At 37.1% G+C, this 16,637-nt stretch overlaps 1 protein-coding gene across 5 annotated transcripts in view; it reads right to left on the bottom strand.

Moving 5' to 3' along the window:
* The window catches only part of PDS5A (PDS5 cohesin associated factor A), a 134,295-nt gene that overhangs the window by 85,385 nt on the left and 32,273 nt on the right, over positions 1–16,637 (bottom strand). For all 5 annotated transcript variants that reach the window (XM_024993544.2, XM_059887860.1, XM_024993545.2 and 2 more), the window contains exons 3-5: positions 3,940–4,143; positions 2,811–2,897; positions 2,197–2,294 (exon numbers count right to left, since the gene is read on the bottom strand). In XM_024993544.2, coding sequence (XP_024849312.1) covers positions 2,197–2,294; positions 2,811–2,897; positions 3,940–4,143 — 389 coding nt within the window. The remainder of the gene's footprint in view (positions 1–2,196; positions 2,295–2,810; positions 2,898–3,939; positions 4,144–16,637) is intronic.

The following is a 16,637-nucleotide window of genomic DNA, read 5'->3' on the forward strand; positions in this document are numbered from 1 at the left end:
GAAGATACATTATTAACAGAGAAATAAAGATTTTAAATGAAAAAAACTTATCATTTTAAAAAGTGTAAGCCAGAAAAAGATAGAGGAACATCTTTAAAAGTACTGAGACAGAAAAGAAGAGAGGAAAGTATTATTAACATAATATTCATACCATGAATATAACTTTCAAAAACGAAGGTGGAATAAGGGTTTTTTCAGACACAGAAAAACTGAAAGAATTCTATTAGCAGTAGACTTGAACTATAGGAAATGTTAAAGGAAGTCTTTCAGACTAAAGTAAAATAATGCAAGATGGAAACCTGCATATATGCAAAGGAATGAAGAACACCAGATATATGGTAAATGTGTCAATAAATACAAATCAATAAATTCCTCTTTCAAAAGGCAAGTCTTATTTTACTGATTTACCTCACTGTGATTTTTTTCAATTAAAGAATTAGGTCAAGAATAAATTTAGATCTTTAGATTCAGAAAAGAAAACTAGTAAAAGGATCAAAGAAAGTATGTGTATGTAAAAGTAATAGAAGAAAAAAGTATAACTGCACAGTAGTAAGTGGACTTAAGTGGACAGTCTGGAGAAGGAAATGGCAACCCACTCCAGTGTTCTTGCCTGGAGAATCCCAGGGACGGCAGAGCCTGGTGGGCTGCCGTGTGTGGGGTCGCACAGAGTCGGACATGACTGTAGCGACTTAGCAGCAGCAGCAGCAGCAAGTGAACAGTCAAGGTAATAAAATGGGCAGGATAACAACTCAGGAATTTCTTTTTCATTTTGTTGGTAATTTTAACATTAAAAAAAAAAAGTTGCACATATGTGGCAGAAAGCAAACAATGGCCACAAACTATTCTCATCTCTGTATGCACATGTCTTTAAAATGCTACTCCTCCCAACAAAATAGGAGTCTATCTAACCAACCTTTGAATCTGGGTTTGCCTATGTGCCTTGCTCGGCCAATGAATTAAAAGTAAACATGAAGTGTGCCGAGGTTTTAAAAAGTGCTTCTGTGGTGGGGTGTGCCCTTCTTGCAATTTCTGAAACCGAGTCAGCGTATGAAGAGACCTGGATTAGCCTGCTGGATGATGACAGAGTGACATGTGACCCAGCTGTCCTAGTACATCAGCCAGTTGCCAGATGTTCTGCTAACTGACTGCAAATACAGGAGCAAGTCCAACCCTGACAAAAAGAACTACCAAGCCGAATCATGAGCTAAATAAAATGGAGTATGTTTTAAACTATCAAGTTGTGGGTTGCTTTGTTATGAAGCAAAAGCTAACCAACACAAAGGTATAGTTTATACAGTCTATCATTCACTTAAGGACCTTCAGTTAGTTGTCAAAGAAAGTTTTTTCTCATGCAATCTTTTCATAAGCTTCTATCACTAGACTAGGTTGGTCCACTTTATCCCAAGTTATATTCTCTTCCTACCATTCTAACTAAGGAAAAGAAAAATACGTAATAGTATTCATTAGAAACCTACAGAAAACTTCAGAAATGTGCTATTCAATACCGAAGTCGCTATGCAATAGCCATTTGGCTACTGCCCTACTGAAGTCTGGATAGAACCACATGTTGAAATAAATTATTTAAATAAATTTCATTTGTTTCATGTTACCTTTCTTAATGTGGCTATTAGAAAATTTAAAATATATTTGAGATATATTGCTTGTATATAATGTAATGCTATAGAACACATCTCATAACAATGCTTGGTTTACTAAAACACACACACACACACACAGCACTGGATTGAAATCTCAAACACACACACACACACACACCCACCCACTAGATTGAAATCTCACACATACACACACACCAGGATGAAGCACTAGAATGAAACCACACACACACACACACACACACACACACACACACACACACGAAGTACTGGACTAAAATCACACACACACCAAGATAAAGCACTGGATTGAAATCTGGTGGGCTACAGTCCACGGGGTCGCAAAGAATCAGACATGACTCAGTGACTAAACAACAACATACATTTGATACCATAACTTAAAATGTCAGTATAAAGACAGAGTTTTCAGACAACATAATTATTTTCCTCTTTATGTTAAGTCTTCTAAGGAAAACATTTCCTTTTACCTAAAAGATCTTAGTGTAAATACACAGTACATGATAATTCAATATGCACAACAAGAAAGAGAGACAAACAGAAAGCTTAAAAAATAACTTACTTGATCACTGAGAAGAGAGTCCTAAAAAGCTGAATAAAAATTTCATTGCAATCTTCCAATTCAAAGCAGATGTTATACGATTTAACCCATGCTAAATTCTTAAATAAATAAATAAATAAATTATTCACACATACAGAGAATAGTTACACAAAAGTAGGCTCATTAATAAAATTTAGTTTTTAGAATTAGAAATCTATATTAAAGCTTATAACACCCCAACATATAAAACTACAATTGTTTCAGCAGTCACGTACTCTGACCTTTAAAAAGATATGTATCCGTTGGTATTAACCTTTTCTTATTGAAAAATACTAAACTGTCAGAGGTTGGTAGGACATATATACATACAAAATATTAACTGCAGTGAAAATTAATTTGATTTAATCTCCTTTCGGATTAGAAAAGAATAAAAACATGAAAATAAAGTCTCAATGTAACAGTTTTGCCCATGGAATATGAAGATATGAAGAATGAAAAAACATATTGTAAATGACATTTTCTTAAGTGGGCTTTGTATAAAACAAACAAAAAGATTCATTTTACATTATAAAGTTACTATAAAGAATTTCCTACAACATGAAATAGTGGTATTTATTAAATAAAAAAAATATTACCTCTAATAAATAAAAGTATCTATTAAACTGCGGGCTCTTTGTATCCTCCAAACCTTTTAACTGTCTGGTAATAAACAAAAATATGTCCTGTTTTAAAAAATGATAAAATATATTAATTTAAACACAAATACTTATCACTTTCACAATATTCTAACAGTCTATATATACATTCTCTATTAAAGATAACAATAAAAGAAAATTATCCTTGGGACTAGCCTAGTCCATTACTCAAAATATCTGGAAAAGAGCAAATCATTTAAAATTACATCCTTTAGAAGCAAAAATAAAGATTATTACTGCCACATATCTTTAGGCTTTCTCATTCTGAGAGAATCATAGGTTCTATGTCTTGTTACCCTTTCTTCTAGTACAGAACTTCCACTTTATTGACTATATTGTATCATGGTAATTATCTTCAGTTAAAGTACTTTGATATGAAGTACTTCCATTACAATTCCCTAGATGTAAATAATAATTTTCAAGACCTATTTTTGAATTTGATGTGTGACTACAAAGTTGTGTGGAACAAAACCAATAATAGACTGGTCCAAGGGACTGTACTTTTCACAACAGTGCTCTGTTTCTTAATAAGCTTTCTTTAGAAGTTTTAACCCCAAATAGTATCAATATGGAATAAACTGATTTATGGGCTATCTGAAAGTATTCATAATATGAAAACAGTTTAAGAGATCAACTCAAAAGAGGAGCTCCTCAAACTTTTCAAACAAAGGCAGAACCATCAAGATGAGCATGTAGCTTTGCATATAAAATAACCTGCAGAGGAAAATAGTCATTTGAATGTGTGAATTCTGTTATATAGTTGTTTTAAAAAGTGTCATTCATCCACCATCCCTTCAACTCAGTCACCTGGCCTTTAAGATCGGCTATCCTGAAGGTCAGATATGAGCAGACAGGGACCGTTTTGATCTGTATCTTTCAAATGTCTCATAAATATACCAGTCATTTTATGGATATTCAATGAATACTAACTGAATAAATAATTATTTTGTTTTTAGAACTTATGACATAATCTTCTTACGATGACAAGGTGACTAAAATGAAACCTATGTTCCTAAGGGTATTAAGCTAAACTATAAAAGATAACCAATTTTGTAAAGGTTGTATTTACCTTAAGTTTATCATGGGAAGTATATGGAGCTTCTGGGGCATAGATTCGAAAGATGTCAGCCAAACAACATGCTACAAGGAGACGCACATCTTTATTGGGATTCCTGAGAAAAAATTCAGATGCTAGATGCAAGGCTAGTGGGAGATACTGCTGTTTTTCATCTTCTGAGTCCTGATCCATATCCATAAAAGTCTTTACTACCATCTGCAAAAATGTATAAAAGAAAAAAATAGTCAACTCTTGATATTTAGAAGCCAGTGAAAAAGTATATATATTTACTCATCTCCATCACAAAACAAACCAGCAATCAGTTACTATGTACATCTTCATTTAAGAATTTGAGTAAAGACCACAAGCATGGATACGTACCAACATTTGGATTACTGACAGATGCATTATCTGCATTTGTACCACATTTATGAAGAACTTAAGACTCTCATTATTAAAGTTATATCTAGCTCAGATAAAAATTTCATGGCTTGGGACTTACCTGTCCAGTAGCCAAGAATTTGCCTTCCAACGCAGGGGACTGAGTTCAATCCCTCGTCAGCAAACTGAAATCCCACATGCTGTGGGGCAACTAAGATAATATGCTCCAACTACTGAGCCCTATGCACTCTAGAGCTTGTGAGCGCGTGCGAAGTCCCTTCAATAGTTGACTCTTTGCAACCCCATGGACTGTAGCCTGCCAGGCTCCTCTGTCCATGTGAATCTCCAGGCAAGAATACTGGAGTGGGTTGCCCTGATCTCCAGGGAATCTTCTGACTCAGGGACTGAACCTGGGTCTCCTCCATTGCCGGCAGATTCTTTACCCTCTGAGTCATCAGGGAAGCCCCCGGAGCCTGTACTCCATAACAAAGACCCAGCAAAGAGGAAAAAAAAACTTCATAGCTTCATGTGCATGCATGCTAAGCCACTTCAGTCCAACTCTTTGCAACCCTATGGACTGTAGCCCCCAGGCTCCTCTGTCCATGGAACTCTTTAGGCAAGAATACAAGAGTGGGTTGCCATGCCCTCCTCCAGGGGATCTTCCTGAGCCAGAGAACGAACCCAACTCTCTTTTGTCTCCTACATTGGCAGGTGGATTCTTTACAACTAGTGCCACCTGGGAAGCCCTGGCAGCTTCATCAGTTCAGTTCAATTCAGTCGCTCAGTCGTGTCCGACTCTTTGCGACCCCATGAATCGCAGCACTCCAGGCCTCCCTGTCCATCACCAACTCCCGGAGTTCAGAGACTCACGTCCATCGAGTCAGGGATGCCATCCAGCCATCTCATCCTCTGTTGTCCCCTTCTCCTCCTGCCCCCAATCCCTCCCAGCATCAGGGTCTTTTCCAATGAGTCAACACTTCGCATGAGGTGGCCAAAGTACTGGAGTTTCAGCTTTAGCATCATTCCTTCCAAAGAAATCCCAGGGCTGATTCCTTCAAAATGGACTGGTTGGATTTCCTTGCAGACCAAGAGACTCTCAAGAGTCTTCTCCAACAACCACAGTTCAAAAGCATCAATTCTTCAGTGCTCAGCCTTCGTCATAGTCTAACTCTCACATCCATACATGACCATAGTCTTGACTAGATGGACCTTTGTTGGCAAAGTAATGTCTCTGCTTTTGAATATGCTATCTAGGTTGGTCATAACTTTCCTTCCAAGGAGTAAGCGTCTTTTAATTTCATGGCTGCAGTCACCATCTGCAGTGATTTTGGAGCCCAGAAAAATAAAGTCTGACACTGTTTCCACAACTATTTCCCATGAAGTGATGGGACCGGATGCCATGATCTTCGTTTTCTGAATGTTGAGCTTTAAGCCAACTTTTTCACTTTCCACTTTCACTTTCATCAAGAGGCTTTTTAGCTCCTCTTTACTTTCTGCCATAAGGGTGGTGTCATCTGCATATCTGAGGTTATTGATATTTCTCCCGGCAATCTTGATTCCAGCTTGTGCTTCTTCCAGTCCAGCATTTCTCATGATGTACTCTGCATAGAAGTTAAACAAGCAGGGTGACAATATACACCACTGACGTACTCCTTTTCCTATTTGGAACCAGTCTGTTGTTCCATGTCCAGTTCTAACTGTTGCTTCCTGACCTGCATACAAATTTCTCAAGAGGCAGATCAGGTGGTCTGGTATTCCCATCTCTTTCAGAATTTTTCACAGTTTATTGTGATCCACACAGTCAAAGGCTTTGGCATAGTCAATAAAGCAGAAATAGATGTTTTTTCTGGAACTCTCTTGCTTTTTCCATGATCCAGCGGATGTTGGCAATTTGATCTCTGGTTCCTCTGCCTTTTCTAAAACCAGCTTGAACATCAGGAAGTTCACAGTTCACATATTGCTGAAGCCTAGCTTGGAGAATTTTGAGCATTACTTTACTAGTGTGTGAGATGAGTGCAATTGTGCAGTAGTTTGAGCATTCTTTGGCATTGCCTTGCTTTGGGATTGGAATGAAAACTGACCTTTTCCAGTCCTGTGGCCACTGCTGAGTTTTCCAAATTTGCTGGCATACTGACTGCAGCGCTTTCACAGCATCATCTTTCAGGATTTGAAACAGCTCCACTGGAATTCCATCACCTCCACTAGCTTTGTTCGTAGTGATACTTTCTAAGGCCCACTTGACTTCACATTCCAGGATGTCTGGCTCTAGGTCAGTGATCACACCATCGTGATTATCTGGGTCGTGAAGATTTTTTTTGTACAGTTCTTCTGTGTATTCTTGCCATCTCTTCTTAATATCTTCTGCTTCTGTTAGGTCCATACCATTTCTGTCCTTTATCGAGCCCATCTTTGCATATAATGTTCCCTTGGTATCTCTAATTTTCTTGAAGAGATCTCTAGTTTTTCCCACTCTGTTGTTTTCCTCTATTTCTTTGCATTGATCGCTGAGGAAGGCTTTCTTATCTCTTCTTGTTCATATGCACAAGCAAATCATTTGATATTTTGTAACATTATCAATTATGTTCCTTTTACACTTATTATCAAAGCTGCCTTGATTTAGGCTCCTTAAAACTATTAAGTTTCACACTTTAATGGGTTTTGCAATTCATACTAGAAAGCACTAAAGAAATAAAAAGAAAAAATAATAAATATTTTTAGGCAGTTATATTTCTGATTAAAAGTCTTAATTATAAAATAAACTCTGGTCTTATTTATCGTTATAAAACTAACAAATGCACATTTCAGAATCACTCTAAAAGACAAAAAAAGTGTAATGGAAAAATAACATAATTTCTCAACTCCAGAAAATAATCACTATTTACATTTTTGTGTATTTTATGCTGGTCTTTTTTCTCCATAAAGATGGAAATAACCATATAGTCATTTCTTTTTCATTTATCCAATCACAACCATTTCCTCATACCATCAAAAATGCTTCTTTAAATAAATCAGCCTTACCTAACGAGTAACCACTGTCAAATATTGAAGCTGTACCTCTATTTCTATTTTGACAAGACTTTTTAATCACGAATAAATTCTGGTTTGTTTTCTTTTTGTTTGCCTATGCCCAGCACGCAGGATCTTAGTTCCCCGACAGGGATTGCATCCTCGTCCCTGCATGGGAAGGTGCATTCTCAATCACTGGACTACCAGTAAAGTCCCATTGTGCTCAGTTTTTTCCAAATACATTTTTTTTTCCGTGTCTACTGAAGTGATACTTTCCTCCTAATTCTGTTACTAGAATAAATCCCACTGAGTGGTTTTCTAATTACAATACAATTTCAATGTATCACATACACTGTCTTAAAATACAGACAGGTATAGTGTAAGTGACCTAATATGGAAAACACCACACAGGAGGATGACTGTAATACACTATTTCTTATAAGTCTAAATACAAACATCAGGAATGGAATCAAAGAACTGAATTGGGTGATTTTGTTATACATAGCTTTGTGCTTATAAGAAGGGAGCAGTAAAAATGGGAACTGTCAACATCCAGAGAATACAGGAGCTCTCTGTACTATTCTTGCAACTTTTCCAAGTTGGAATATATATCAAAAGGAAAAGCAAAAATTGAAAAGAATACATTTACCACAGGATATGGGAAAAACATACTCATATCAATAGTTCAAATGAAACCTCAAGTAAGACTTGTCTTTTAAAAAAAATTTAACAAATAATGTTAAATGTTTATTGGGGGTGGGGAGGATGCATTATTCTTTTCCTGATTTTAAGAGACTTTTAGCTTGATCTAGAGATGTTACTGATAGAGAAATAAAATCACATGTACAAAGTATTCTAATCGTACTTTAAAACTTTTAAATCAGAGATGTGTAAGGCATCGTGATTTACAGTTCTCCACACTTGTGCTGTTTTTCCTAGGTTCAGCCATTCAGGTGATACTTGTCTCTATTTTATGACAGTGTGTGTGCTGCATTCCTTTCTGAAGGTTCTGAATCCTAGCAATTCCCAAGGACCAGAAGTTCTTTTAAAAATAATAATTTTATTATCACACTATTATTACTTCATCCAGAGCTTTATTTCTTTGGACATGTTTTGAAGTATTTGTGTTTATTCCACTTGATTTTTAACACAAATTAACATATAGCTGAGAAAAATGTTTCCGCGGTGTTAGAAATGATTTCTTTCACCTAACTTTTGTCAGGAGAAGAATTTTTAACTGTCTTGTTAACAGCTGTATCCTTAATGATTAGAATAGGACTGGCACAAAGTAGGCATGCAAACTTTTTTTTGTGGAAAGAACACTCAAATTCATTACCTGGAGAAAACCATAATTTGAAAAGATACATGTAACCCCAATGTTTACTGAAGATCTATTTACAATAGTCAGGACATGGAAGCAACCTGAATGCCCATCGACAAAGGAATAAAGAAAGAAATGTGGTGTGTGCTTGCTTAGTCGCTCAGTGGTGTCCAGCTCTTTGTGACCCTATGGACTATATAGCCCACCAGGCTCCTCTGTCAATGGGATTTCCTAGGCAAGAACACTGAAGTGGATTGCCATTTCCTTCTCCAGGGGATCTTCCCAACACACAGATCAAACCTGTGTCTCCTGCTTGGCAGGCGGACTCTTTACCCCTGAGCCACCTAGAAACCCCCAAAGAAATGTGGTACCTATATACAACAGAATTATTACTCAGCCATAAAAAGGAATGAAATAATGCCATTTGCAGCAACATGGATGAACTGAAGAGAGAATCACAGTGAGTAAAGTATGTCAGACAGAGAAAGACAAATACCATATAATATGGCTTAATATGTGGAAGCTAAAAAAATGGTACGGAAGAATTTGTTTACAAAAGGGAAATAGAGTCACAGATCTAGAAAACAATGTCATGGTTACCAGAGGGGAGAAGAGGGATAAACGGAGAGATTGGAACTGACCTGTACACACTACTGTGCATGAAACAGATAAATAATAAGGATCTACTGTGTAGTACAGGGAACTCTACTCAATACTTTGTAATGATCTATTATAGGAAAAGAATCAAAAAAACAGTGGATTTATATCTAAATAATTCACTCTGCTACACAGCAGAAACTAACACACTATAAATCAACTATATTCCAACTTAAAAAATTACTTAAAACACCAAACAACAAAGCAAACCGTTAAGATTCAATAAAGATGAGAAGGAGGTACAAAAATGTTTGTTGTATTATTCTCTATGAGTGTTTGAAATATTACACAATTGTAAGGAGTCAATTTGATTAGGTAAAATGAACTTTGGTTTTTAAAGGGTTTGTGTTGCAAGTTTCCAATAAGACTTGAGCTGCTTGGAGATATTTCAGAAAAACTATTTCAACTGTGTTCCAACTTTGAGGTTCCCAGCAGCCCTGGTAGGGGCAACAAGACAAAGGGGGGGGGGGCAGGTGGGGCGGGGGGGGTCTCTTAGTTACTGCATCTAAGCAGCTGGCTTTTCAATAGCTTTATATATCAACCTACTGTATCTGGGCCAAAAATCAGTGCCCCAGGCTACCTCACATAAATACTGGGAAGCTTTGGGGGCGGGGAAGGTCAGGTGTTTGGGATTAGAACTTGCAAACTGCATAGAATGGATCAACAGTAAGTGCTACTATATGTATAGCACAGGGAGCTATAGTTAACATCCTGGGAATATATGTATGTATAACCAAATCACTTTGCTGTACAGCAGAAATTAACACAAACTATACTTAAATAAAATTTGTTATAATTCATGAAATGCCTTTTTAACATCTACTCTGATAATATATATTATGTATATTTTAAAAAATATGACCCATATGGCCATTCTGGCAAAAAACTTTATCAGTTCTAGATAGAGACCAGGTCAATCAGTATATAACATCTGTTGGCTAGAAATTTGTTCAGAATTCTTGAGTAAATATATTCTAAACACAGGTCTACAGCAGAGGTCACAACTCAAGGGGAGGGACATTACTTTATTACTCAAGGCAAATAACCACTGGGGAGAAAGGGAGAACACAGGCTCCAACCAAGAGCTGGCTTCAGTTAATTGTTGTCAGGTGAGAATGCAGACCTAGTATAGAAAATCATTCAGTTGATCAGGACACAACAAAATGTTAAGTGAAATCATCTGACTTGAGAATTTCAGCAACTCCAAAAAGTTCATACCATTGTGAGGGATAAGCAAAACACATCTATGTGGTCCTCAAATCAACAATATTCAAACTGTTAGAAATATTTTAAAGGAAAAATATCAGCACACGACCATCTTTTCAGGTAGGCAAATTATTCTGAAAAGCTGATTCCACATTTCTTTTGCACTTAAATAGTTTTCTTTAGGTATAAAAACTATGAAGAAAATATTCAATAAACTGATTATTAAAATCCAGAGAACCTTCAAAATATTAATGAGGAGTTTTCACAGTCTCCTAAGCTATAACATAGAAAATACCATTAAATTAACATTTTCCACACCAAAAAGTAATGGTAAAGACAGACCACTTTAGAATCTATGAAAAAAAGAAAAATTAGTTCCCAGTGGGATAAAAATCAAAATTTGAAAGGAACATCTAAGAAACTTTTAAAAAATAGAATATCTTTATGATCTTGAGTAGGAAGGATTTCTCAAGAAGGTACAAAAAGCACTAGCTGTGGAATCTTTCCATAAAAGTAAAATTAATGTGCATTCATCAGAAGATACCACTAAAAAGATTTTAAAACACATGCCAATGAATGAGAGTAGATATTTGTGACATGCATAACCAACAAAGAACCTATCTAGTATATATAAAGAACTCCTAGAATTCAGCAAAGAAAACAAAACCCAAGTGTAAAACGGAAAAATGACTAGGTAGACTAAGTACTTTTTGAAAAAAATCTCCGTCAGTATAATGGGGGAGATTAAATTCTATCGACAGCCAGGCAAATGCAAAGTAAAACGTGGTAAGAGAATGATGTTTTAATACTACTGTGTTCTCTGAACTATGAACATGGTTTACGTCCTCAATGATTTAGGTTTTTCTCTTCCAGACTGATTGAATATTGGGACAATCACTGCATCCTTCTGGAAGGACATGCCATGTATTGCACCACACACCATCTGCACATTTCTATCACAATGCTATGCTTTCTGCTTTCTTATTTGTCTCTGCTAGGGCTATGGCAGCACCCTATTTCTATGTCTTCAGCACAACGAGTTGGGCTTGGCGTATACTTAACAGTTTGTTGAGTGGAAAAGAAATACATTCCATCATTATTGCGTAGTTTTTAGTGCACTGGTTTTGTATATTTTGTTATTCTAACCATTTAACCTTTTCGGACGCTACTGTGAATTTTAACATCTTTTCATTTTCCAACTGTTGGTTCCTAACACATACATGTACAATCAATTTTTCTATACTAAGCCTTTCACACTACTACTCAGCTTTACTGGTTCTAGAGGCTTGCTTATGCACTTCTCAGGATTTTCTATAAATCCAGTATCATTAACAAATACAGACAGTTTTATTTTGTCTTCTCTCATCTGTGTGTCTTTTGTATCTTTTTCTTATTGTGCTAGCAAAACCACAGCAATATAGAGCAAAAGTGAGAGCAGACATTTTTGCCTCTTTTGAGATCTGAGAAAGAACATCATCTTTCACCATTAAGTATGTTAATTGGTTTCTGTAGATGCCTTATCAGGTTGAGAAAGTTCTTTCTATCTTGTATTCCTAATATGCTGTTATTTTTTATGAACAACATGTTGAATTTTTTTCAGACACTTCTATACCAATGGGATGATAACGCGGTTCTCCCAACTTACACTACTGCTAATATGTTGAAATAAATTAATATCATATAGTAAACAAAATTTGCACTCCCAGGAATAAACCTGACATAGTGGTCACTGTGTTTTGCACGTGTGCAATGTTTTGGGGTTTTTTCTTCTAGTTTTGGTTTGTTTTTGTTTTGCTGGCTGGATCTCCTCTGCTCATATTTTGTTGTTTATTAAGGCTCTTGGTGTGCTGCTGCTATGGGGTCAGAAAGAGTCTGACACAACTGAGCGACTGGACTGAAGTCTCTTGATACATAGATTTCTTTTCTAGTAATTTGTTTTGGTATCAAGGTAATATTGGCCATATAAAGTGAACTGGAAGTGTTCACTCTTCCTGTTTGCTGAGTTTGTATAGGACTAGTATGCCTTTTTCCTTAAATGTTTAATAGAATTCATCAATGAAGTCATTTGCGTCTTTATTTGTGGGAAAGCTTTTAGTTGCAAATCTAGTTTTCTAAAATCAGTATAAAGCTATCAGGTTTTCTATTTCACCTTAAGTCAGTTTTAGTAGTTTGCATTTTTCCAGAAATATATCTACTTCATTTAGGATACAGAATTTACTAGCATGAATTGGCTTATATTATGCCTTTTTTATCCTTTTAATGTTTATAAATCTATATGAAGTCTCTTCTTTATTTCACTAATGTTGCTAATTTTTGTCTTTTTTTCTTGAGGGGTCTAACATAGTGGTCTCAGGGGTTTCCTAGGTGGCATAAGTGGTAAAGAACCCGCCTGTCAATGCACGTAAGAGATGTGGGTTCAATCCCTCGGTCGGGATGATTCCTTAGAGGAAGGCATGGCAACCCATTCCAGTATTCTTGCCTGGAGAATCCTCATGGACTGAGAAGCCTGGTGGCTACAGTTCATAGGTTCGCAAAGAGTGGGACACAACTGAAGTGACAGCATGCACAGAGTGGTCTCAAAGAGGAATGAATTTGCCACACATCTCCAGGGGATATCTGCTAATGTCTGGAGACATTTTTAGTCGTCACAACTGGGAGAAGGGGTTCTACTGGCATCGGGGGGTAAACCAAGCATACAGCCAAACATCATACAACATATAAGACGGCACCCCATAACAATTATCAGCCTGAAAGGGTCAACATAGCCAAGGCTGAGAAACCTTATCAAACAAAAGGTTTTGTCAATTTTACTATCTTTTCAAAAAACTAATTTTTGGTATTATTAGTTTATTGTTTGCACATTTTCTGTTTGACTAATTTCCATTTTTACCCTTTACTATGTCCTGCTTTCTACTTTCTTTAGGTTTAATCTCCTGTCTTTTTCTAGGCTCTTGGGGTAGAAGCTTACAACTGATTCTAGACTGTTCTTTTCTAATATAAACATTTAAAAGCTTATTGAAATAAATTTCTCAATAAGCACTGCTACTAAGTTCAAAATATTTTCTAATTTTCCTTGTGATTCCTTCTTTTATGCATATATTATGCAGAAATACACTAATTTCCAAATATTTGGGTTATTTTCTGGATATCTTTTCTTATTAATTTCCCATCTAACTCCCTGTGATCATATTATCCCTGTATGAAATAGGAATCATATTAAATGTATTGATATTTGTTTAATGTCCCACCACATGGGACAGTGACTGCAGCCATGAAATTAAAAGACACTTGCTCTTTGGAAGAAAAGCTATGACAAACCTGGTTACTGTCTTAAAACACAGAGTTGTCACTTTGCCGGCAAAGGTCCACACAGTCAAAAACATGATTTTTCCAACAGTCATGTATGGATGCGAGAGCTGGACCACAAAGAAGGCTGAGTGCCAAAGAATTGTTGCTTTCGAACTGTTGCTGGAGAAGACACTTGAGAGTCCCTTGGACAGCAAGGAGATCAAACCAGTCAATACTAAAGGAAATCAACCTGGAATATTCATTGGAAGGACTGATGCCGAAGTTCCAAAACTTTAGCCACCTGCACCCGATGTGAAGAGTCGACTCACTGGCAAAGAACCAGATGCTGGGAAAGATAGACGGCAGGAAGAGAAGCAGGCAACAAAGGAGGAGATGGTTGGATAGCATCATTGATTCAATGGATACAAATCTGAGCAAACTCTGGGAGATAATCAAAGGCTTTGGCATAGTCAATAGAGCAGAAGTAGATGGTTTTCTGGAACTCTCTTGCTTTTTCAATGATCCAGTGGATGTTGGCAATTTGATATCTGTTCCTCTGCCTTTTGTAAAACCAGCCTGAACATCTGGAAATTCATGGTTCACACACTGTTGAAGCCTGGCTTGGAGAGCTTTGAGCATTATTTTACTAGCTTGTGAGATGAGTGCAATTGTGCGGCAGTTACAGCATTCTTTGGCATTGCCTTTCTTTCGGACTGGAATGAAAACTGACCTTTTCCAATCCTGTGGCCACTGCTGAGTTTTCCTAATTTGCTGGCATATTGAGTGCAGCACTTTCACGATTTGAAATTGCTCAACTGGAATTCCATCACCTCCACTAGCTTTGTTCGTAGTGATGCTTCCTAAGGCCCACGTGACTTTGCACTCCAGGACGTCTGGTTCTAGGTGAGTGATCACACCATCGAGATTATCTGGGTCGTGAAGATCTTTTTTGTATAGTTCTTCTGTGTATTCTTGCCACCTCTTCTTAATATCTTCTGCTTCTGTTAGGTCCATACCATTTCTGTCCTTTATTGAGCCCATCTTTGCATGAGATGTTCCCTTGGTATCTCTAATTTTCTTGAAGAGATCTCTAGTCTTTCCCATTCTGTTATTTTCCTCTATTTCTTTGCATTGATCACCGAGGAAGGCTTTCTTATCTCTTCTTACTATTCATTGGAACTCTGCATTCAAATAGGTATATCTTTCCTTTTCTCCTCTGCCTTTTGCTTCTCTTCTTTTCTCAGCTATTTGTAAGGCTTCCTCAGACAACATCTTGACTTTTTGCATTTCTTATTATTGGAGACGGTCTTGATCACGTCCTCCTGTACAATGTCATGAACCTCCATCCCGTCCATAGTTCTTCAGGCACTCTGTCTATCAGATCTAATCCCCTGAATCTATTTGTCACTTGCACTGTATAATCGTAAGGAATTTGATTTAGGTCATACCTGAATGGTTTAGTGGTTTTCCCTACTTTCTTCAATTTAAGTCTGAATTTGGCAATAAGGAGTTCATGGTCTGAGCCACAGTCAGCTCCCAGTCTTGTTTTTGCTGACTGTATAGAGCTTCTCCATCTTTGGCTGCAAAGAATACAATCAATCTTATTTTGGTACTGACCATCTGGTGATGTCCATATGTAGAGTCTTCTCTTGTGTTGTTGGAAGAGGGTGTTCACTGAGAGTCCCCAAGATAGCAAGGAGGTCCAACCAGTCCATCCTAAATGAAGTAAGTCCTGAATATTCATTGGAAGGACTGCTGCTGAAGCTGAAACTTCAATACTTTGACTATCTGATGCAAAGAACTGATTCATCTGAAAAGACCCTGATGCTGGGAAAGATTGAAGGCAGGAGGAGAAAGGGATGACAGAGGATGAGATGGCTGGATGGCATCACCAACTCACTGGACATGAGTTTGAGTAAACTACGGGAGTTGGTGATGGACAGGGAAGCCTGGTGTGCTGCAGTCCATGGGGTCACAGAGTTAGACACGACTGAGCAACTGAAGTGAACTGAACTGGGAGACAGTGAAGGGCAGGGAAACCTGGTGTGCTGCAGTCCACTTGGTCACAAGGAGTTGGACACAACTTAGTGACTGAACAACAAAAATTGTATGTATTAACAAGTGCAACTTATAGGTTTATTCATTATCTTTGAAAAGCATCCTGAGCAGCTTCACAGTTTCGCACAGAAAAGAGAGCTAAACACTTGGTGAAAAAAAATATGTTAAATGTCATAGAATTGCTTCTACCCCTCTCTACTCTACTCTTATTAAAATCTTCCTGTTGTCATTCACTCAGTCGTCTTATCCGCTCTTAAAAGTTTTGGACCAAATTCTACTTCCTCTTCTTGAAGCCCTGCTTGACCAGCCTAGAATGAAAGGATTGCTGACTGCTTTGAACTGAAAACAAGGTACCAAGTACAAAGCAAGTATCTTACAGTGTCTTCTTGCTGCAGTTATTAGTAAGTAAATCATATGTCCTTAAGAAGATTGTGATCTCCTAAGGGCTCTACATTTTCTACATTTGTCTTTAAACTAAGATAAGTGCCTATTTTCTGAAGGAATGAACTCTATTAGTATAATTTTTTTACATGCTTTAGACTTCAGTGGTTGATCAAGTCTGAGAACAGAAATCTCTCTAAAATTCTAATTTGTCAATAGCTATGTTATTGAAAATCCTAAAAGATGATGCTGTGAAAGTGCACTCAATATGCCAGCAAATTTGGGAAACTCAGCTCTGGCTACAGGACCAGAAAAGGTCAGCTTTCATTCCAATCCCAAAGAAGGGCAATGCCAAACAATGTTCAAACTACTGTAAGTTGCACTCATTTCACATGCTATCAAGGTAATGCTC

Source organism: Bos taurus, chromosome 6 (assembly GCF_002263795.3).
Source record: "Bos taurus isolate L1 Dominette 01449 registration number 42190680 breed Hereford chromosome 6, ARS-UCD2.0, whole genome shotgun sequence".
NCBI lineage: Eukaryota > Metazoa > Chordata > Mammalia > Artiodactyla > Bovidae > Bos > Bos taurus.